General features: G+C 46.3%; 2 protein-coding genes across 2 annotated transcripts in view; both read right to left on the minus strand.

The window, feature by feature from the left end:
* The window catches only part of SRRM4 (serine/arginine repetitive matrix 4), a 64,242-nt gene that overhangs the window by 15,007 nt on the left and 26,684 nt on the right, over positions 1 to 22,551 (minus strand). The window contains exons 2-6 of the mRNA XM_042441523.1: positions 8,046 to 8,186; positions 3,053 to 3,136; positions 2,764 to 2,838; positions 1,928 to 1,954; positions 964 to 1,014 (exon numbers count right to left, since the gene is read on the minus strand). Coding sequence (XP_042297457.1) covers positions 964 to 1,014; positions 1,928 to 1,954; positions 2,764 to 2,838; positions 3,053 to 3,136; positions 8,046 to 8,186 — 378 coding nt within the window. The remainder of the gene's footprint in view (positions 1 to 963; positions 1,015 to 1,927; positions 1,955 to 2,763; positions 2,839 to 3,052; positions 3,137 to 8,045; positions 8,187 to 22,551) is intronic.
* On the minus strand, positions 3,631 to 4,199 carry LOC121916463 (proteasome assembly chaperone 4-like). Its single transcript, XM_042441522.1, has one exon. The coding sequence runs from the start codon at positions 4,177 to 4,179 to the stop codon at positions 3,826 to 3,828; it is 354 nt and encodes a 117-aa protein (XP_042297456.1). The 5' UTR covers positions 4,180 to 4,199; the 3' UTR covers positions 3,631 to 3,825.

A 22,551-nucleotide genomic window follows, 5' to 3' on the forward strand; every position in this document is an offset into this window, starting at 1 on the left:
ATTCATAGGAGAATTAAATCAAGGTATGATTGTCAAGCGGTAAGACTTGGTTGTCTAAGGCAGTGGTCCTCAACCTTGCTAATGCCGCATAGTTCCTTATGTTGTGGTGACCCCTGGTCATAAAATTATTTTCATTGCTACATGCAAATATGTGTTTTCTGATGGTTTTAGGCGACCTCTGTGAAAGGATTGTTCGTCCCCCAAAACCTTAGGGAATATATATATATATATATATATATATATATATATATATATATCCTAATGCAAAAGGAGGCCCCCAAAATGCTTCAGTGAGGACCGAGTCATCCAGTGTTCACTATGGGTCAAACTTGCCATTAAGGAGAATGTGTACTCCTTAAAATTAACCGGTGTTTACCTCCTACAGTGGGATTTCCTCAGACATACATGCCTCAGCAGTCAGCCCTTTAAGGCCATGTTTACCTTCCAATGAGCAATCAGAAAACAACTACGCAAGATGCAAAGGTGAGGCAAATCACATGCTATGGGAAACAGATATCTTCCACCACTTGGATGAGCAGATCTACAAAAATGTGGTGAGCATATTGTCTTGTTTCACCCCGCACCCCAGAAAAACCTGGGACGAGAGGGGAAGAACAACAGAATAGAATGGTCAGGACCAGAACAATAGCACTTAGCTCTGCAAAATGTCTTTGTAGATTGATCCAGGGGTGAGAACGCCACCTTTATGGCTGCAAGATTTGCTTTGGAAATACAATTTAGCAACACAAAGCAAAGGGGCAGGCAGAGTGACTAAGGGAATGGGAAGACAGCCCCTGGGGCCAAAGCGCAATCATTGTGTAAGATAACACAAAAACAACCAGAAGCATACTGAGTCATTAATCAATTCTCATTGCAATGCTTATGGTAACCGGTTGGTCTTGGGTTTTGTAGCAAGGCACAGAGGCGATTACTTTAAAAAGGTAGACGGCCGTCTCTACTTACTGTTTCTTGTGTTTCTTCTCTTCCTTCCTTTTGCTTTTTGGGCTTGAGGAACTAAACGAAAAAAAGCCAATTGATTAATTAACTCCTGTTCTACTTGTTGATGTCAAACATCTCCTAGGGGCATGCAGATCTAAGGGAAAACCTTCTCATCTTCGGGCTTTCCAGGTGTTTTGGTTGACAACGTCTGTCAACATTCAGCCACCACCATGTCGGATGTGGCTGGTGGGCTTTGCTGTTCAACGCATCTGGTTGGCACTGTGCAAAGGGGCCTGGACAACCTCATTTCTATGCTGGTTCGGCCTAGCATGCGCAATGGGTAGTCACCAGAAGCAGTAGTGAGTTCTTGGAAGGGTCAAGAGATATCAAGGGTGATGAATGGTGGGAGTTGCAGTCCAATAGCTTCTGGGGGGCTCCACTTACTCCACCCCTGCCTTAAGGCGAGGGTTCAGTCACCAGTGGCCTCTATGCCATATCCAGCCGGACAAAGACCTAAATGATGTTAATCCTGACTAGAGTAGACTCATTCAGTCAATGGGATCTACCTACATGTTGACTTGACCATTGATTGAATAGGTCTGCTCTAGGTGGGACTAACCAACAAGACGCCAGCTGAGGTGTGTACCTACATTGCAGAATTGTACTAGTTGGATACCGCTTAACTGTCATGGCCGCACCCTACAGAACCTTGGGACTTCTGGTTTGGAGTGGTACTTAGAATTCTCTCAGACATTCTCCTGAATTATAGCTGTGTCTCTGACACAGAATTATAAGTACCTCCAGAAAAGACAAAGCCTGGGAATAGGCAAAACCATGATGTGGTATTAAAGGGCTATAAATTGTGTGGTGTGGATACACCCATTGGTGGCTAGCTTTACTAATTATCTATTGGATTGCTGGTTCAGCCTGTGATTCTAGAATCATTCAAGGCTGCTTAGCCAAGTTCCAGCTCTTTTATTATCCTTACCTGTGCCTTCTCTTCTTTGAAGATAACCTACAAAATAATACAGAAATGTTTTAAATCCATATTTCCGGAGAGCCAAAATCCCAGAACAAAAAGTTAGGTTTTAAAATCTGGGTTTAAGGAGAGAAAGGCCGAATTGAGTGCAAATGTCGTGAAGACAGTCCGCATCCAGTTCAAGGCTTTGGCCCCGCGTCCTGGACCTCTTTATACTTCATTGGAAACCCAAACGAAGAACCCAGTCCAAAAAAGCAACAGCAATGCATGTGAATGCAGAAATATACAGTGTGTCCTCCACATTTGCTGGGGTTAGGTGCACAGGACCTCTGTGAAAGTGAAAAAACTGCACATAAAATTGCACACTTGAAAGACTTTTTAAAAAACATTTTCCAAATAGTTTTAAATATTTATTCCACCTACACCTTGGTTTACGCCCAGTGACGATGGGTGGCTGCTTTCCCACATGGTCCCTGCGAGCGACTTGGCACCGCTGCTGTGGCTGCAAGCCGGTCTGAGGTCAGAACAAGGTGCCCAGCGTCGACAATATTTCCGGGCATCTTGTTGTGATCTCAGTGGTGGCACCGGGCAATGAACAGGGATTGCATGGCAAGGCAGCTATTCACTGTTGTGGCAGAGAGAGCATTGGTAATGGGGGCAATTCAGGGGGAATTTGTGGCCAGAATATTTTGGGAGTGCTCTGGCATACTGGAACATTTTACTTGGAGTATTCTGGCCAGTGCAGAGATGCCCTAAGTCTCAACCACAGCTTGTCGAAGACAAGGAACCCTGCTAGGAAAGGGGAAATTTGAATCCGCTTGGGGATGTAGCCTCGAAAAGCATACCTGCTCCTTTTCCTCTTCTTTGAATTCTTCTTTTTCTTCTTCTTCTTCAAAGGGGAGAGGCTATAGGACGGAGACCTAGGGAGAAGGCATGGAGAACGTCAAAGACATTGATGGCAGAACTGGATGCAATATTCCAGGTGAGTTTTGACCAAGGCAGAATAGAACGGAGGCTATTGCTTCCCTTGGTGATGCTGCCATAATTCTGTAGTGCGAATGGAACCCTACTTTGAAGGCATCATTGCCTCTTGTCCGAAAAGAGAACTAAGTCAAGCCACGTTCTTCCACTCACCTCCGCCGCTTCTTTCGGGTAGATTTCTTCTTCTTCTTCTTCCCCTTGGTAGGAGGTGGCGAAAAGTCCTCATTGCCAGGTGGGCTTTAGGAGATGAAAGGAGAAGGGAAAGGAGGAAAAGATATCAAATTTGCACATGTCAATCAATGCCTTGACAGGTTGGATCCCCAAAGTATGGCCGCCCATGAAGGATGGCGTTTTGTGGCAGATCCGCAACGCAGGGTGAATGTTTAATTGCCACGTTCCGGGTAATTTAGTCATGCTTGAAATTAACTGTCTCCTCGAAGGATTTATTGCCGATATAATGAGAGAGTTTACTGTATGTTAACTCACTTGGCACCAAGTTATTTAAGACATATTTATTGAGGTTAACAACTCTATAATAGATTTATACATTTGGCTTCCCTCCGTAAATATGTATGAAAATAAATTAATCGGCACTTCATTTGCATAGCGTAACGGCTGCAAGGCCAGGCACCCGACTGATTCTCTCTCATATATATATATATATATATATATATATATTCTGTAGCAAATTGCAATTGATGATTTTAAATGGCACATTAACTAGCAATTGACCAGCAAGAGGTTCAGGACAATTCAGAGCGGCGACAGGGCGCCTGGTGGAGACGAAAGCAAAGTCCAAGAAAAGTTTAGATTTGGATCTCATCCAACTTGAATTTTTTTTAACATAAAAACGGGTACTTTATGTAAAAATAAATGGGGAAACAAAAGACATACAAACAAAACACATATACTACAATGACACCATGCTAAAACTTGTCTGGAAAAGCTGCCATTTCTTCCTTGATTCGGTTTTCTACAAGTAGAATAAAGCTGCTGTCTGTGTTCTGAATGTTATAGCTGACGAAAATCTGTTTTTTAGTCTTGCTGGCTAATCTTTGAGCTAAAGAACTGGAGGTACTGTCAGATGCATCGCCAAAGAGTAAGGTAGATGCTGGAATGGAGTCGCGCGGGGTGCACATGGCCACGGCGAGGTTGCCGAGGTGGGCCCGGTCCCCAACCCAGAGGAAGAGGGAGTCCTGGAGGCGCATGGCATGGAAGTGGACCAGTTGCTCCGCCAGGCGCCCGCTGAAGCCGTGCAGGGAGAGGCCGCCCTCCTCCATGGCCTCCTTCTCGACCCCAACTTGAAATTTGCAAGCAATTCCTCAGCTTGCCCAAATATCCTAGAATGTGGCATAAAACAGGGTCGGAACTATAGGTTGCATGTTGGACTTGGACCCCACTTTTGTGGTTCTCTGTCCCCCCAAATGCCCCAACCTCACAATTATTTTTATATATTTTTTTTCCTTTTCATTTTCAGACAATTTGCTCCCAAAGCAGGCAGAAAGGCCCTCAAACACATGTAAATGCAACAATCCCAACACCCACAAGCACCACAGCTCCCCATATATTTAGTGCATTTATTTACTCCCACATTCCCAATGCCACGGTTTTCCTCTGCAATCTCGGTCAGAACGTTGACACGAAGTGACAGGAAGGACATTATCGCATTACACTGTTATAGTGCTATTATTCCACTTTAACTGCTCTGACCCTGAACTGCAAATGCCAGGAGTCCACAGGAGGCAACCACAGCAGTTAAAGTGGAGTAATAGCGCTATAATGATGTAGTGCGGTAATGTCCAATGCTACTATCTGTCGCTATTTTGAGAAGAAGACCGATGGATGATGGAAGTCTTTCAGCCAGCTGGGGGTGTGTAGTTGGCCCGTCTCTCACATAGTTGCCCACGTTGTTGTTGTTGTTGTGTGTCTTCAAGTCGTTTCCGATTTATGGTGACCTTAAGGCAAACTTATCACAGGTTTATCCCTGCCAAGATTTGTTCAGCGATGCCCATCCCTGACCTAAAATGTCACAATGGAGAAACATCCAGAAAGCATGACCAGTGGCATTCTGTGGGTGCAAACAAAAATCCATCTGTGATACCTTTATTGCCAACTGAAATGCACAATGTACTTGTGGTAAGCTTTCGAAGTTTCTGGGGGGGGTGTGTGGTAAATCCAAAAATGGCTTCCCCCATCCACTTTCCATCTCTGCTTATGAGACACTGGGATGGGACACATCTGTCGGTTTTTGTTGACCTACCATTGATTCAAGAAGTGTGCTAGCCAAGGTGGGATCAAGGAACCGGATTTAGACCAGTAACCGATACACAGGAACCCAGTTTAAACGGCCAGATGGAAGAGAGATCTCCTCTTCCTACCCTTCTGAAAAGTTGGAACTCTTTCACTTCTGATGGCAAAATGTCTTGGGTCAGCCCTGAGAGGAGCCCAAAAACCAGTTGGTGAGGGAAGGATGCCATCTTGATGGTCTGAGATGCCATGTTCCCGTGTCCTTCAGAGGGACACAAGGAGAGCGTGACGGAGCAAAAAGGCACAAGGAAGGGTGACTTGATGGGAGCCATGCTCTCTATGAAAGCGTATAGATTTGGAGTGATGGAACAGAGCCATTTGTTCAGCAGACGCAGCTTAATCAGGGACATATTGTCCCTTTCGCATTGTCTGTTCCCCTTTAGAAAGCGTTCCGGTGCTTATTTTCCCTTCCGTGGAGGTTTTGAAAGATGCTGAGGAAGGTTTCTTCCGTGATCCAAGCAGCACCTTCTGTTGGCTTCTTGATAAGGGCCATGATGCGCCTTCCCCTACTCTCCATTATCGGCATCGAGACTCAAGGACTATCATTACAAAGGACCCAGTTGTCTTTCTCGAAATCAAACCACCTATTTTTAGAGGCCTGCATTATCAACCGAAGCTTCTTTTTTTCTCCCGGACAGCACTAACTTGAGAACAAGGGTTTCTCTCGTTTTGTCATCGCAGATTCCTATCTTCCATTCCTTTCGGAGCCAGGGCCGTTCCCAAAAATATTGAACCCGAGACGCAGGGTGTAAAATCCTGATGCCTAAGCCATGGCCCTCCAGGGTGAGTTACAGCTGACAGATATGAAGCCTGCCTCTCATCTTCAGGTGACAGTTTCTCTGCCTTTTGACGCCTCCGTGAGCTGATCAGACTTTAATTGTTTCTCTCTGATTGCAATCTAAGTCTAATTAAAAATGTGCTTTGGATTACCAGACCGGTTCACTGAAAATCCAAAGATCTGAAGCAGGCTGGTTTTCTAACCCCTCCACCAAGTCCTGGGAAACAGTTGGAAACGAAAGCCACCATACACCTTAATTCCAGGGACAGTTTAGCAAATAGAGCCTTTTAAATAACAATTTGCTTCGCTGCCGCCTTCATTTCTCCTTTTCAGAGCAACACAGAGGGAAAGCAGGGATGAATGACAGCGGGGGGGGGGGGGGGATTAAAGACAAAGGAGTGGTGAAGGACCCGGCTATAGCCTTTGCTTTGGCATCAGAAAGTCTTGGGTCTTCCCATCTCCAGAGGTTGGAGGTAGGTAGGAGGGATCCTTATAGATCCTGATGGTTCCTATTTATCAAGGGGAAATCCTATTTTCTGGTATAAATCCCTGGTACGCCTTGGCCCTAACTGGGAAGAAAACTGAGCATCGTCAGTAAGTATACCATTAATACAAGTCGGCAAGACACATTGGTACATATACCCTCCAGAAATGGGGCCGGTTGGTTTTGGTGGCTCAGTGTCGGCATGCTCCTGGATTTCCAAACTGTCAGCCTTAACATTTTAACCACTGCACTGTATGGCCACTCCAGTGGAGCTAGACCTGGCATGCCTTGGGGTGCATGCCACCACCGTCTCTTAGAAAAAGAGTCATCCCAAAACTGTTACAGCTCAGCGGGCTGAAAAAGGGAAGCCCCATGTGGCCACGGGGAGGGCGGCTTGTTGTGGCCAATTGGCATTGCCACCAAGGGCTTCTCATAAGCCACCAAGCGAAGGCTGCAGTGGAGTACAACCCCATTACCCCTAACCAATGGGCCAGATGGCTGGGGATGATGGGTGTTGGAGTCCACTGATGCATAAGAGAGCTCTGGGTCCACAAAGATTAGCTAGCAATGTACCGGTTTGTACCTTTAAAAGCGTCCCCTCCCCCTTTGCTTGCTTTTCAACAGTGCTTGCCTGGGTGTAAAAAAATCCTCATCCCAAGCCTACGCAATGTCTTAACTTGCTGTCATGGACTATTTCATAATTGCGCCTCCCCAGCCTATTCTACCGGGGAGGCAGGCAATTCTTTTCCAAGGCAGTCTTTCCAAAGGCAGGCTGCTCAGGGTGGAGGGGGAGAAGTGCAGCTGCGATGCACCGCAGGGAGGTAAAAGGGATGGCGTTCCCTGTTCCTTAGGGTTGATTTGAGCCAAAGAGGCATCTCTGGAGCAATGCTCGGCACAACCATCCGAGCATCCCCTGGCATAGCAAGTGGGTGAGTGAGTGGGTCTCCTTTTGGCAGAACTCTCATTATGCAAAAGGGTTTTTCTTGTTGCAAAGAAGGAGCTGAAAATGCCACAGAAGGGAAGAGCAAAACAATGCTTGAGCAGATGTATTTCTTTGGGTGTCATTACTTAGCCTGCAACTGTACTGTAGAAATAATCCAGTTTGACCCCAGTTTAATACCATGGCTCAATGCAATGGAATTCTGGGAAGTGTAGTTTCTTGTGACACCAGAGGAGAGTCCACCACCCTCCGAGGTAGTCTCCTCCTCAGTCGAACAGCTCTTCTAGTCAGAACGTTCTTCCTAAAGTTTAGTTGGAATCTTTTTCCTTCTTATCAGTTGAATCCACTGGTTTGGTTCCTAGGCACCACTTTAACTGCCATGGTTCCATGTTACGGAATCCCGGGATTTATAGTTTGGCGAGATTTTTCACCTGCTCTGTGAGAGTGCTCTGGTGCCAGAGCAAATGACAAATCCCAGGTTTCTGTAGCATTGCGGCATGGAAGTTAAAATGGCATCAAACTGGATTATTTCTGCAGGATCGGAGGGGTGCCTTGGAATTCCGGCTTTCAGAGTCACGTTTCTGATCTCTTCTACACCCAACCCCTTGCTTTGTCCTTTGTGGGCCCTAAGTCTTACCTGCGTGATTTATGCCTGGGATGCTCCTTGCTGTCTTTCAGTCTCACACAGCCATTCGCGTTTGCGATCTCTTGAGCTGGATGGGGCTCCCCTGAGAGTTTCTCGCTGGCAGAAAGTGACAGGCAGCTGGGTGTTTCGGTGCTGTAAGAGAAAGGCCGAAAAAGACATGGAGAGTGAAGGAAAGCCCAGCCTTTTGGGTCAAGTCCAAGGTATTTTGCAGCCTGAGGCAGCATGGCCAATAGGGTCCCTTAATCCAAATTATGATGCATAGTGCTGCAAGGCTAGCCTGGTTACTTTAGCATCTGAGCTACCTGTTTGCATGGGCCAGAATATCCAAACTGGTCCTGGAGCTGCACCAACTGCTCTGTTACCTGGGGCCCTCCAATGTGATGCCAGGTGGCTGTTCAGACATATGTCCCATTGTGCCACCTGGCACCACTACTGCTGCTGTGAGGTGCTTCATTCTGAGATTGGAATGAGGTGCCCATCATTGATGGCAGGGCATGGCGCCTTATTCAGACCTCATGTCACTGACTCCCCTACATAGCAACATCATGGTAGATGTTGCAAAACAGCTCAATTTATTTCCCACAAACGTTAACTCAGTTTCACAGACGTAACTCCCATACTGATTTCCGTCCATACACATCAAAAATAGACACCTGCCCAAATATTCCTTCCAATGACCCACAACCAACCTTTGAGATGGAATGAGCAGGTGTTTTGTGCCACCCTGCAAAAGCAATGTGAGCAGTTGTGGGCCAGGATCTGTGATTGGTTGGTATATATTTGGACATGCAGAGTGGGCATATTTGGGCCAAGATCTCACATGGCTTCCACACGGAGTAAGTATCCACCAGTGGAGTTATCAACCCTGATACTGAATACCCACGCAGCACAATGTCTGTGGACCAACGGTCAATGCACATGGCCGACAACCCATTGTGCAATTTCAGTGTACAAAGGCAAGCTATAACAATCACGTTCTACTTTGCGTACTCGAATGTGCTACCGCATGCGTTACGGGACCACATGCGCAACTTCGCTTCTGCTGCTATCAAGTGAGCATGACCACTGCACATGGTCCCAAAAATATGGGCTCAGAACCTTGGGTAAGTTCCATTTTTGGACTACTGCTCCCAGAATCCCTTAGCCAACCTGGCCCATGGTTCCAAGCTTTGGAAACTATCTTGCCTATGGTTTCCATCCCCCAGTTATCCATCAAAGACCTCCGCCAGGCCTCCTGCAGTACCTGAGAAGGACCATTTGGGGCCATTTCTCCTTGATTAAGTTTCCTGCAGGGTGCTTTGCGATAATCCGTCCCTTTCAGATTAGAATAATCGTTTCTCTGAAATGGGGAGATGCAATTCCATTGCAAACATGAAAGTCGGCAAGGATGGGGGGGGGGAGGGAAAGGGAAAAGGAAACACATGTGCCCTCTTCCCATTTCACTGACATCCCATGAGCCTAATCCAAATGGATCACCAGTGTTTGCTTTTTTTCCCCCGCTGGGCTCGAGAGAGCACCAGGAATCAATGCGAAAGAATATTGGGTTGAAGGAAAGGCAGCCTTTGATGGGATTGAAGAACAATTATGGCCATCAATAATTGCTTTCGGCCCTAGAGGAATAGTTCAGAGCATGTTCCGGAGCTGTCACATTCAATTGTCCCAGGGCCAACTATGAATTAACCCTGGGTACAAAAACACTCTGAAAAACAAGCAGGGAAAAAGGGTGTCATTGAAAAGGTACTTGTGCTACTTTGCTCTTCTCCCAGCAAAACCCAGCGTTGGTGATGTGACACGATGGCTTCTGTACCATATCCCCTCTGTGCAGCGTAAAGAGCACACATAGAGATACGCTGAGCCAGCACTACGCAAGCGACGGGGAGAACAGCAACGTTGCACAACGCATGTCGATCACTGAGTCCTGTTGTGCCATGCTCAAGGAGTCATGTGGTGGTCCACAATGCTGCCTTGCTAGTCGATTGCAATGTTGTGCAACCAAATTGTGCATCTCCATCCACAATGCACAACCATAAACAACCATGCACAATTGTATGAACAACTCCACTCTTGCAACTTTGAGCTACTCACTGCTTCTGGAGGAGAACCCCACCAGGATTGTGGCCAATGTCTTTATGAGGACCACCCAACATTCACACAACAGCAATCGCTCGGGTGACACAACCTCGCTTCACAGCATAAGCTGAACAACAAAAAGGGAGGAAAGAGCTCTCTGTTATGGAGCACAGTGGAAACCAACTTTGCAATCTGCTACAGTCTTAAAATGATAATGAGAAAAGCACTTTGAAGACTAATTAGCTCTGAGTCAATAGACTTCATCATCTTCAGAAGCAGGTTATACTTTTAACCTTATCTTTCAAGATAAAAAGCAAACAAACCATAATCATCATCTATCTCTAGCAATAAAGGCAAATGTGTGTATGGCGGTGTCTATCTACTTCCAGCGTAGCTCCAAGCCTGTGAAAGCTAGGCAGCTAGAAACGTGAGGCAGATGCTAAGGGCACCCCGGGGTTCTGCATCTCATTATTATTATTATTATTATTATTATTATTATTATTAAAAAAACTAGTTAATTTTAATTAATTAAAATCATTAATTAAAATTTCGGTGGAAGCTGAAACGTTTTACTCATGATATATGTGTGTGTGTATATATCTTATGTTTATTAACTGCTTCACTCACTCTCTCTCTCTCTCTCTCTCTCTCTCTCTATATATATATATATATATATGTATATATATATATATATGTGTGTGTGTGTGTGCGCGCGCACACACACACACTTGTCAAGGCAATGCTCTAAACCTGAGGACTGACATAGAAGGGCCAAGCCCTGAAATCTGTGCCCCCTAAAATGGTGCCATGCAAAGGAGGTGGCCTGAGGGTGCCACTCCAGGTGGTGCTTTTTCTGGTTGGGTTTTGCTTCTGCATTTTAAGCAGGATATTCTAGCCATCTTTGAAATCTCCAATTCTTTGAAGAGGGGGTTGGATTTGCTCTTTGGAAACCTTGGCATGGTACGACGGCGTCGAAGGCCAGCTCCTGGCGACCTGGACCAACCCGGCGATCCAGCCTTTGTCCCCTGGAAGCGTTTTCTACAAACGGACCCGTCCTGTCGTTTGCCAAGACCAGTGTGAACCCGATTTAGCCCATGCCTTGGATTTAACTAATGCACCCTAATTGCGCATTAACACAGATGACCAGCTCTGGAAAACACTGTCAAAAATTGATTCTCCAAGACTGAGTCTCAGAAGGGTTTTTCGTTTTAAATGGCGCTGTTGAAGAAGGTCACACACCGATTAGCTCAGGCGAGATGAATGAGCTGGGTTTGCTCTGGAAAAGCCGATCGTGGGGTGGGGGTTGCTGGTGCATCCCCAAACTACAGGTCCCAGGATTCTGTAGGATGGAGCCATGGCAGTGGTGTCAGATGGCATTATGTCTACAGTGTAGATGCACCCCAAGACTGGGAGTTATCATCAATACGTTTACCTAAGATAATGTTATTTTTCTTATCATGAAGGGAAGGACAAAGAGTAGATGTTCAACCTGGGTGTCATGCCCAACTTGGAGGACGGCTCGGAGGACTCAGAGGATGAGCTAGAGCCCCTGGGACCTGAACCTGTAATGGAGGAGCCAGAGCCCCTGGGACTTGAACCTGTAATGGAGAAGCCAGAGGCTGGCACTAGCTCTGCTGGAGCAGAGTCTATGGCCCCTCCAAAGGTTCAGCAGTCAAGTTTGCCTGGTGCCGAGGCTGTGGACATGGAGGAGGATCTGGGCAGTGTGCCTACCTTCAAGGAGCGTCGAGCAGAAAGGGAGGGCCTTTGAAGATCACGGAGGCTTTATCAGAAGCGTCTTCGTAATCAGGCACAGCTGAAGGCCAGCTCCTTGCCTTCTTAAGCACCTGGAGCATGTGTGGCTCTTTGCCAGTGGATATCTGACTCTTTTAGAGGAAAGACTCTGTCTCTGGCTCCTTTGGCTTCTTGTCTTCTAGATCATCTTGACTACCTGGAAACCTTGACCTTGGACTGCTTTATCGACCTGCCTATCTGTTACTCTGAACCTCAGACCGTCTGACAATTCTCTTGGTAATCCCTTTTGGTAGAACTACTGTGAATCTCCAGGACTGTGTAGCTTACACTGACTTTGCTGTTCTGGGGGGGGGGGGGTGTTTGTTTGAGAACTAGCTGCCTTATCAGCCCTTTGGCTGCTTTTCTGGACACTGGGATACGGTAACAGAATCACATCCTGGCTAGTCTTTCGGAAATGCACTTCTGTTCCAAAACTAGCCATTCTGGGGAAACATTCTTGGGGAGGGGACGCTATCGGTATCTGAAAATCCAGGTCATTCTGCAGAAGGAAATCAATTACATTTAAATAGGGAATTAATGAATATATATATATATATATATATATATATATATATATATATCAGGCACTGTAGTTTCTTAAATATAGCACCTAATGACTGGGGGGTGGGATGTGGAGTCGAATTCATCTCCTCTGTTGGTGGCTTGGAAAGAGATGTCCGCATGACTCCAAATGAGGGGTAATTCACCGGGTCAAATCGCCCCCCCTCCAAGGAGGGCCCCACCGGGTCCAAGAGTGTGTTAGACAGTTCAGGGTTATATACGGTGTTGCACCCTTCCCGCCCCAGCGAAAACAATCGAGGAAGCAAGAAATGATAAAAATGCTTATCACTTTCCCCGGACCAGGGGTTTATTGTACAGAGATAAGAGCCAAAAGAGAGAGTGAGTGAGAGAAGAAAACCCATAAAAAAAAACAACAACCTCAGGTTTATGGACAAAACGTGATGAAATGCCTAATCTAGTCTCCTTCCTGGGCTGCTGGAATTAGGTTACTGCTAGAACATAAAGTGCCAAAGAAAATAGCTCAAATTGCAATCAGTGTCAACTCGCCCAAGATATAAATTACTTGGAATGGGCGCCTCCTCTGTCATTGTTCTCTTTTTCTGCCCTACCTGCGCACTCTTTTCCTCTCTCCCTCCTTCTGCTTCTCCATTCAACGGAGGCTGAACCAAAGCCTTCCCTGCCTCCCATGCCATCTGCAAAACATCAGGCGACACAATCCGTTGGCATCCTGTTGGTATCTTACGCGAGTCTGCATTCCCTTATACCCTTGTTTGGCCAATGCCTAATATACGTATTTGGTCGAAGCATAAGGAAGCGGAGTTAGGTACATGGACAACATTGTGTATTGTTGTGCACTGTGGGTTTTTTTTTTTTTACATTGCACACATGTGTGTCTGTGCATATTGTTCACGGATTGCATGGTCGGGGCATTGCGCATTGTGCACTGATGTGCAAACCCCTTTTGACTAGGTGACACTGCAAATCGGCGACCCTAAGGTGAACCTTATCATGCAGTTTTCCTGGCAATATTTGTTCAGAAAAGCATCCCATAGCCTAGGAATCATAACGGGAAATGCCCAGTTAGTGCCCATCTGGCGGTCATTGGAGAAGGGTGCTGCTAAAACAGCATGAGATTACAGCCACACAGCGGACTGAATAAAACCAATTCCAATCAAGTTAAAAGGTCTGGAAGAGAGAGAGAGAGAGAGAGAAATAACCCAAGGGAAACCTGGGTGGCGTGCCTGGGCTCACAGTTGGAGATGCTCTAATGGCACCACGTTTCTGGTTGCAGTCTGGCCCCAGGACCATTTTGTACATTTGCTCCAAGGACATGTGGACTGGGGGTGGCTGGGTGTCCCACTTGGCTGAGACAAGGCCTCTGTTTGAAAGCCCTGAAGGTTGGTTCAGTCCTAAGAAGGGGAAATGGGGCTTTGAAGGGAGTGATGGGTTGGTGACTGGAGAATTTGCATCCTTGTCTACTGTCTGGAGGTGACCCCTAAAAACTGGAGACTTGAGGCCAGGTCCTGAAACCTAGCAACCCAGCTTCTCAAGACCAGATACAGAAAAGCCAGCTGGACTGGGAACAACTGATGAAGCTGATCAGGAGGACTGTGATGCCAATAATAAATATTGATAAGGAATGGCCCATGACTCTTTCCATGATCTCCCGCACTCCCGCCTTGCTGGGGAGCATCGCAAGGGCATTGAGTTGGCCACTACGGGAACCGAGCCCTGGACTAGACAGGTCTCAGGGATGATCCTGCAAGATGTAAAGTCAGAAGGTGCCCGTCGTAATCCGGCCACCTTTCCCTCTCCTTCGGAGCCAACCGGAGCTGGCAAAGAAGGCTTCATTAGGCTCCCAGGTAGCTGCGCAAAGTGCTGGCAGTGAGGTATGAGTGCTCTGTTCAATTACTTTCGTCGGTGGGTAAACAGCTCTGGTGTAATGGACTGATTAATCTTCTTATCACACAAAACCCATAAGTGTAATTACATCAGAGACTATGGATCCCTCAGCACAGTATCAATCAAGCGATTGCCGCGTCTGCCTCCCTCCCTCCTTCAGCCGAGGTGCTGAACATTTCAAAGGAAGAAGAAAAGAAAGCACTTTGTACATCTGGTTTGCACCTTGGGGGAAAGGGAAAAAAGGATGGGAGGAGGCAGTACCCCGAAAAACGGAAGGCATCTGATCAGTGGGTACTTCCGAGGCACGTCTTGGAGGTGTTCTCATGGCTTCCTACGGTATGTTGTCTCAGCACTAGAGGTCAGAATGGCTTTTTGATATGTTGTCATGTTGCATCTACAACTGCCACCTGACCGTCTCCCAGTGAAGGACCGTTCTTCAGGCTTGTCTGCCACTTGAACATTGCATCAGTGCACAAGAGGTAGGCCCATGCAACCTCCCTTGCATGGGGTCTTTGAGATGAAAAGTGGGACGAGCAAAGACCCCCAAACAGAAGCATTAGGACCATAGACTCATAGATGCAAAGAACCATGAGGGTTACCTAGTCCAACCCCCCTCTTATGGAGGAATGCACAAGTCAAACACACCTGACAGATGCTAGCTTCCAAGTCTATAGCAAAATATGGAAAGTGAGAGCAAGGCAGGAAGAGGGAAGAACAAGGAAGAATGGGGGAAAACCATTGCTCATCCTGAACGTTAAACGGAATAAACTAACATGGATGGTATAAGCCTCCTATATCCACGCCAGCCACATTGGCGGGGGATTTTGATTCTGCCATTATATTCAACTTGGCAATCTGACTTCTAAGCTTCGTTCTCCTTTTAGGATCAATTAACTTTTAACAAGCACCTATTATCGCTTTGCTTTTGAAAAGCATCGGTTGTTTCCGAGAGAGGCTGCGTCTTGCCGAAGCAGACTATGGCAGCCCTTCTTGTGTAGCAGCGATATCAAGGAATTGTGAGACTTCAAAAGGGGGCCTGGTGGGGATTACTGCATTGAAGGCTGGTGTTAAAGAAGAGATAAATAGAAAGGGAAAGGGGGAAAAAAAGATTGGGCAGGTGGAGGGAAAGGGAGAGGAGACTTGGCGACCAGCAATGAAAGCTTTAAAAAGATATTAGATGGGAGTTGTATAAGCTGGCATCCTGTTAGTGACATACGCTGGTCTAAGTTGTACTCTGCATGTAGAGCTATTATTCTTGGACAATATGCAATAGTTGTATCCAGCTGGTGACAGCATAAGCAGAGTTGTGCATATGGGATTGTGGTGCACTAAAATCCACAGAGTAGCATCTGAATGCACATTGTCTCTATGCATTGCCACTGTGCATTGCAATTGTCAACACTGAGCATTTGCCATTGATCCACATATATTGTGTTATACTGTTATTCGGTATAGACGTTACACAACTCAGTTCTGGCAGTAGATATGTACATTACTCTGAAGTAATGTCCAATCTTAGCCATTCCGTAAGTCTCTGCATGCAGACTTGCTCACTGGCTGTGCTGTGTAACCCTTGTGTTGAATGGCAACACTGCATGGCTGAATGCACATCTGAATGGCACAATCCCACTTTGCGCAACTGTACATTGGAGTACAGCCTCCTCTGGTGAACGTTTCAAGGCAATGTATTACTTATTAGCACTCATAAACGTGTTGACAGTTTAAAGCACGAACCGCTAAGTGCAGGAACCACAGCAATAAATAAAGCGACAACAGCAGTCAAAATATTTAAAAGATATAATAATAATAAAAAATGCGCCAGATTCAAAATTTCAAATCAAATGCCTTCCAAAAAAGAAAGGTACAGTATTTGGATGATAAAAATGCTTTTACTCCACTGTCAACCAGCTCTTACTAGTATGGAAAGGGAATCTCTTTTCTTGTCATTTGTATCCATCGGTCTGTTCTGGATCCTTTTCACACTATGCAGTTATAGCATTTCGATTCCACTTTGACTGCCTTGGATCCATCCTAGGGAATTCTGGGATTTTCAGCTTAGCGTGCCCTATTTCAAACGCTCGCCTTGCAATCGCTAGTGCCTCACCAAGCTATAAAGCCCAGGATGCAACCATGGCAGTTGAAATTGAATCCTTCAGCTATCTTTGTGGAGCGTGAAGGCTTCCTTTGGAGGAGCAGAAAATGAGTTCGCCCCATCTTCTGCCTGATGACACCCTGAAAGATATTTAAAGGCGGCTACCATGTCACCTCTCCGTCTTCTCCGTGATAAACATATCCAATATTTAGGCCCTGTGAGGATGCTGCAGGGCCTTGGCCTTGGGGATCTGTCATTCAAAGGGACAATCCCTAGTTCCTTTAGAAGCAAAATGAGAAGAGAAATCCACAGCCACTGACCAACTGCGTTGCCTTGTGCCTCCTTTTCCACTTTTGCCCTTGAGAGAGAAGGCGACTTCTTCCCTGCTGGACTACAATTACTGTCAGAGTCCTTTAATCCGTGGCCGCAGAGCTGCCTTGACGAAAGGCTTCCTCGCGGCTCAGGGTGTCACAGCCTTTTAAATCCACGTGGCAGCAATGTGCTACCTCTGGGGAACCGAAGTCCTTCATCAGGGGCAAAATGTAGGTGGTGTCTATGGCAAGGGACATGCAAGGCCACGTCTGCAGAGAGGGGACGGAAAGGCCTCTTTCTTGCCCTTCCCGACCCCGGTTGCTCTGAGGCTAAGCATGGGGCTGATCGGCTTTGAGATGGATGCAGCTGTCAGTTTGGGATGCTTGTGGCAGTTGGGTTTGTTTTGTCCCGTTTCTGCATTTGTTTGCATTCTTGAAAAGGAGTCGTCACAGAAATTCAAAACAGGCATTTTCAATCTTATTCCTCCTACAATATGCATTCTGATGCGCAGTTTTGTCATCTTCTTTCTTTTTCTTTTTTGCAAGGAATTTTTTTTCTAACTTGATGGTCACCCTATATCAGGATTTTGTTGGATGTTGTCAAATTCTTTTTGACTTATGGCTGTCCTAAGGCGAGCTGATCCTAGGATTTTCTTGGCAAGGTTTATTGAGAGCAGGGTTGCTATTGTCATCATATGAAGTGGAGAGAGAGTGAGACTTGCCCAAGATCAGTTTCCACGGCAGAGCAGGGATTTGAACCTTGTTCTCATGAAGTCTTAATCCAACACTCAAACCACTAGACCACACTGGCTCTTCTTGTTATTATACGCCTTTGGTTTGACTCCTATCATTCCCCAAACTCTGGTCCCATCCTGGATGGTGGTTCAACTAGGGGGCACTCAGATGCCCTTCCGGGTCTGTTTTGGCATGCCTTTCTCTGCAGATTTGCCAGCTCTTTGGGGGAAGGTGAGATAAAAGGGGCATGAATTATTTAATGCCACATGTTTTCTTTCCTCCCCGGCTCACATTTTTAATTATTTTTTACTTTATCAAAAATAATTAGTCTCAATCAAGGCAGAAGCTCTCCAGAATTATAGCTCATTAGCCACTCTCCCATTTTCCAGTTGCTATAAAAAGTCAAGCCGCACTGATGAAAATTAGACCCTTGGAATCGGCTTCCCGTACAGCCCCTGTTAGCGTCCTATTACCGTCATCTGCATCTGTTTAGCATGCGTAATTGCAGCTGGAGACAAAGCCAAGGGATTACATCTCTGCTCTGCTTTCCAACCAAAGTCCAGAAGAAATCATGTAGGGCTACTCAGCCTTAAGCCCATCGGTGACAGCGCAAGAGAAAGAGCATCTTGGCTTGGCTTCGGCATGGAGGTGCACCAGATTTGATGCTCTGGGGGCTGCTTTTGCCTATCTCTCTGCTTATTTTTGTTGGTCGGCATTCTGCTTAGGACTTGCATCTGTGCAGGTGGCCTTGCATGTGTGCAAAATCGAATCGAGTAGTTGCACAACATCTATGTTCACCGAGGGGCTGCTGTGATGTTACAACGCATGGGTTTTTATTGTACAATGGTAGAGTGACTCAGTGGTAGACGTTCAATGGGCGCTGGCACACATCAGAGTGCTCACCAGTGTGCATTTGGACACTGGCTAGGAAGTGCTGAAACACAACAGGAATGCCCAATGTGCATCAGAAATGCCCAGTGCACTTCAGAAATAACCAGTATGCGCCAGAAGTACCGAACGTACATCAGAAGTGGCTGATGTGCATCAGAAGAGCCCAGTATGCATCAGAAGTGCCCAGTGCACATCAGAAACACCCCAAATCCTTAATGTTTCTCTCCCCAACAAAGAATTCACTCCAACACACCGGAGTGAAAATGGAGTGGGCAACTCAATTTAATGCAGAAGTGTATGGAGGGCCACTATTCTGTCCCTAGAGCCCTCTGAGGGCTGCACAGGTTGCCAAAAATGCATAAAACTAAACCAAACCAAACTAGAAGCAGTAACAGGTTGATGTTTCTTTTTGATAAATGGAATTTTCTTTCTTTCTTTCTTTTTTAAAGTTTAAAGTTTAAAGTCTGTTGTAATCCCGCCTCGATCTGCAGGAAGAGGCGGGAAATACAAATAAAATTTAAACTGCAAAACTGCAATACCTTTTCTGGCCATGACCATGGTGATGCTGTAGTGCAGCAATGTTCATGCTGTAAGTGGATACCTGCAGTTCACTGGATCGCCACATGAGTAGTTGCATGCAAACTAAGCTGCTCCTGACAATTGCGTTCAACAGATGATGGCTCACAAATCACCCTGCCTTTCGAATGTTACATGTGAACAAGGCCTAGGAGGGTCAGCCCTCCTAGGGCTCCCTAGCTTGAGCTGAATTAGATCTCAGGATGGGTCCAACCTTGCCTCAACTGGAAGGGCTGTGGGAGGATGGATTGGCTAGGAGCACTCCATAATTGGCCTGCTGTCAAGTCTCATTTGCATCCCTTCACTTCCACTTGGCAGCTGGCTAAGTCTGCCCGTTGCGAAAGATTAACGCTGATCTGCCCATCTTTCACTCGTTGTCGAAAACGTAAAGCCGGCACCATCTCTCTTGGGTTCATCCGAGAGGAGAGAGAAAGACAGAGAGAGAGAAAGAGACCGAGTTCTAGGGGGAAAGAGAGGACAGGACACTGTTTCCCCGCAGGGATACCCGGAGACCACACGAGATTCTAGGATTAAGCCTGTCGCTTTGCATCAGTCAGATAGCAGTAAGCCTCTGGCACCATCAAACAGGCCAGAAGCAACCTAACAGAGACAATTCCCTTTTTCTCCATTTTTTTTCCCCCGGAAGCAGGGGGATTTGCTGTCATCCCTGCGTTTTGCTGCAGTGACATGTCACCAAAAAATACAAATTCGGATGGCTCTTCTTGGAATGGTCTCATGCACCACGGAGCACTCTTGCCCATGCTCAGATGCACATTTTCGCAATTTACTAATGTTGTGTTTCCGCAATGTCGCTATGGGTTCGTAAAGGTACAGAACATAGACTATGATGTAGGATTGCAGCCACTGAAATTAAATAACAAGTACTTTGCCACTCTCTCTTCCAGCACTACCAGATAGGATCTTGCCCACCATCTACTTCATCCTGTCCTCAACTGTGTGGCTCCAAACCTCTCCAAATACAAATCTATTTTCTCGAGCGCAGCACCAGCTGAGTTGTTATCCAGATTATAATGTCACTGGGAGTCATGCATGTTTTAAAAATCCAATAAAAATGCAATTGTGTCTTGACGGCCCTGCCTTGGCACCTTGGCACTCTGCTCTCCCCTACCCAGCCTCCTGCTTTCCTGCCCTCCTGTCAGCCGTGCCGTGCTGCTGACTGGTTTGTGTTAGCATCACACACAGGCACAAAATCAATTTTCTAGCAAATGGCCCTGGGTCCCAGGAGCACTTTGCAGCCATTTACGGTGCACATGCTGGGTGGGTGGCTTCTTGGTACCTTTGACCCTTGCTCCTCCGTTTCCCTGTTGGGATTTGGGGGATTACATCTCCAAGAGATGAAAGCAGCAAGGAGCATGCTTGAAAGCCTCTTGCAAGCTGCCTTGGGTCCAGGCTGCTCCTTAACCCTGTAAACTGTGTCCGTCAGTGGCCAGCCGTTCCGCAATTGGCACATGGAAAGACGCTGCAGGCAGAACAATGTGAACGCAGCGATAAGAAAAGCTGGACTCACATGCAATGATAGGGCTCCAAAGTTGTATGTCAATTGCCAATTCAACGCAGTCATGGACATAGCACTATGCACCAGATTGAAGGCAGAAAGACACCATAGTTTGGTGTGTGTGTGTGTGTGTGTGTGTGGTAAATTTGTGATGGGATCTCAGTCCCTTAATCTGGCAAACCTGCTAATTTTACACCAGGGTTGGGCTCTTTTGGTCCTCCAGATGTTTCTGCCAGTGTTATGATACCTGCATGCAGAATAGCAATATTGTGTTATACATGCTAATTGTGCATGCAATACAAGACTGGGTAATGTTGCACAATGGCAGCAGGGTATGTCTGTTGCACTATGGCAAATAACACTCACGCATGTGTGACTTATGCATGTGCATGTCCCTCATAGGATGCCAAGTTACAGCTCCCATAGTTTCTTACCAGTGACCATGTTGTGTGGCACTGATGGTGTTTTCCACATAAAACGACAGCAATGCAAATTTTGCCTAGAATAAGTCTCAAACGGCTCAAACTCTTGTCAGTTCAGGACTCTTCTCATCTGTTGTTCTTGCATGCCTTCAAGTCATTTCTGACTTATGCTGATCCTAAGGTGGACCGATCATGGCATTTTCTTAGCAAGATTTGTTTGCTATGGCCTTCCCTCCAAGTATAGCTGTTTAGAGGTATGAAAAAGTATGAGTGCAACCGTCATGTGCCATTGAGGAGAGTTTAGTCACTTGCAGTTGAATTTTGGATATATCCAAGAAAAGCCCCTTTTAACTTGGCTGTGAGCCTGCCTGTCTTTTCTGCAAACGGAAATGTGAAGAGGAGCCTCAGTCAGAGAGCAGGAGCATCCTGCACCACTGTGCAGCTTCTGCAGACCCATTGCTGCCTTGAGCTAATTGTTTGTGTACATACTTAAAGTATTCCGATCAGGTCTCCCTCTTTGCAACCCTCGGGAACAACAAGCCGAGGCTGTAATTATTCCCTCCAACTTTTGTTTATTAAGAGCCACGAATACTCGACAAAATGTTAAAGTGATTTCTTAAATGAAGCAATTAGCCTGAAACGGTTTCCCTGGAGGTCTCTCTCTCTGAGCAATAATGTCAGTTTGGAAAGAAGTGTCTTGCCACTGCTGATGGCTGCTTCATGGGATGGGGTGCCTTCTGTACCATCGATTCATGGGCCTTGATTTGCCCCCCCCCCCCCATGTCTACACAGCTGGGAAACCTCAGCTCCTAACCATTACTGCCTCTTGTGGGTAACTACCCACACCTAGGGTGGCATGGCTAGAGTCCTGTCATGCCATATGTTTGTGTAACTTGGGGTTGTACAAGCAGACACACTTTGCAATTCTTTGCATGAGGAGGTATCCAATACCACTAGACAAGGCAACTGTTACATGGATTCGTAATTGGTTGACCGGACGAACCCAAAGGGTGCTCAACAATGGCTCCTTTTCATCCTGGAGAGAAGTGACCAGTGGGGCTCCACAGGGCTCTGTCCTGGGGCCAGTACTGTTCAACATCTTTATCAATGACTTGGATGACAGAATTGGGAGCATACTTATCAAATTTGCAGATGACACCAAATTAGGAGGAATAGCTAATACCCCAGAGGACAGGATCAAGATTCAAAATGACCTGAATAGACTAGAAAGCTGGGCCACAGCTAACAAAATGAACTTCAACAGGGAGAAATGTAAGGTACTGCACTTAGGGTGGAAAAATGAAATGCACAGATATAGGATGGGGGACACCTGGCTGAATGAAACTACATGTGAAAGGGATCTTGGAGTCCAAGTAGACCACAAGTTGAACATGAGTCAACAGTGCGATGTGGCAGCTAACAAGGCCAATGCGATTCTAGGCTGCATCAATAGAAGTATAGTGTCTAGATCAAGGGAAATAATAGTGCCACTATATTCTGCTTTGGTCAGGCCCCACCTGGATTATTGTGTACAGTTCTGGGCGCCACAATTCAAAAAGGACACTGAGAAACTGGAGCATGTCCAAAGGGGGGTGACTAAAATGGTGAAGGGTCTGGAAACTATGCCCTATGAGGAATGACTGAGGGAGCTGGGGATGTTTAGCCTGGA

This window comes from Sceloporus undulatus, chromosome 10 (genome assembly GCF_019175285.1).
Source record: "Sceloporus undulatus isolate JIND9_A2432 ecotype Alabama chromosome 10, SceUnd_v1.1, whole genome shotgun sequence".
Lineage (NCBI taxonomy): Eukaryota > Metazoa > Chordata > Lepidosauria > Squamata > Phrynosomatidae > Sceloporus > Sceloporus undulatus.

Excerpts from the sequence above, each read along its gene's own strand:
- LOC121916463 (XM_042441522.1), bottom strand. The coding sequence starts at position 4,179 with ATGGAGGAGGGCGGCCTCTCCCTGCACGGCTTCAGCGGGCGCCTGGCG.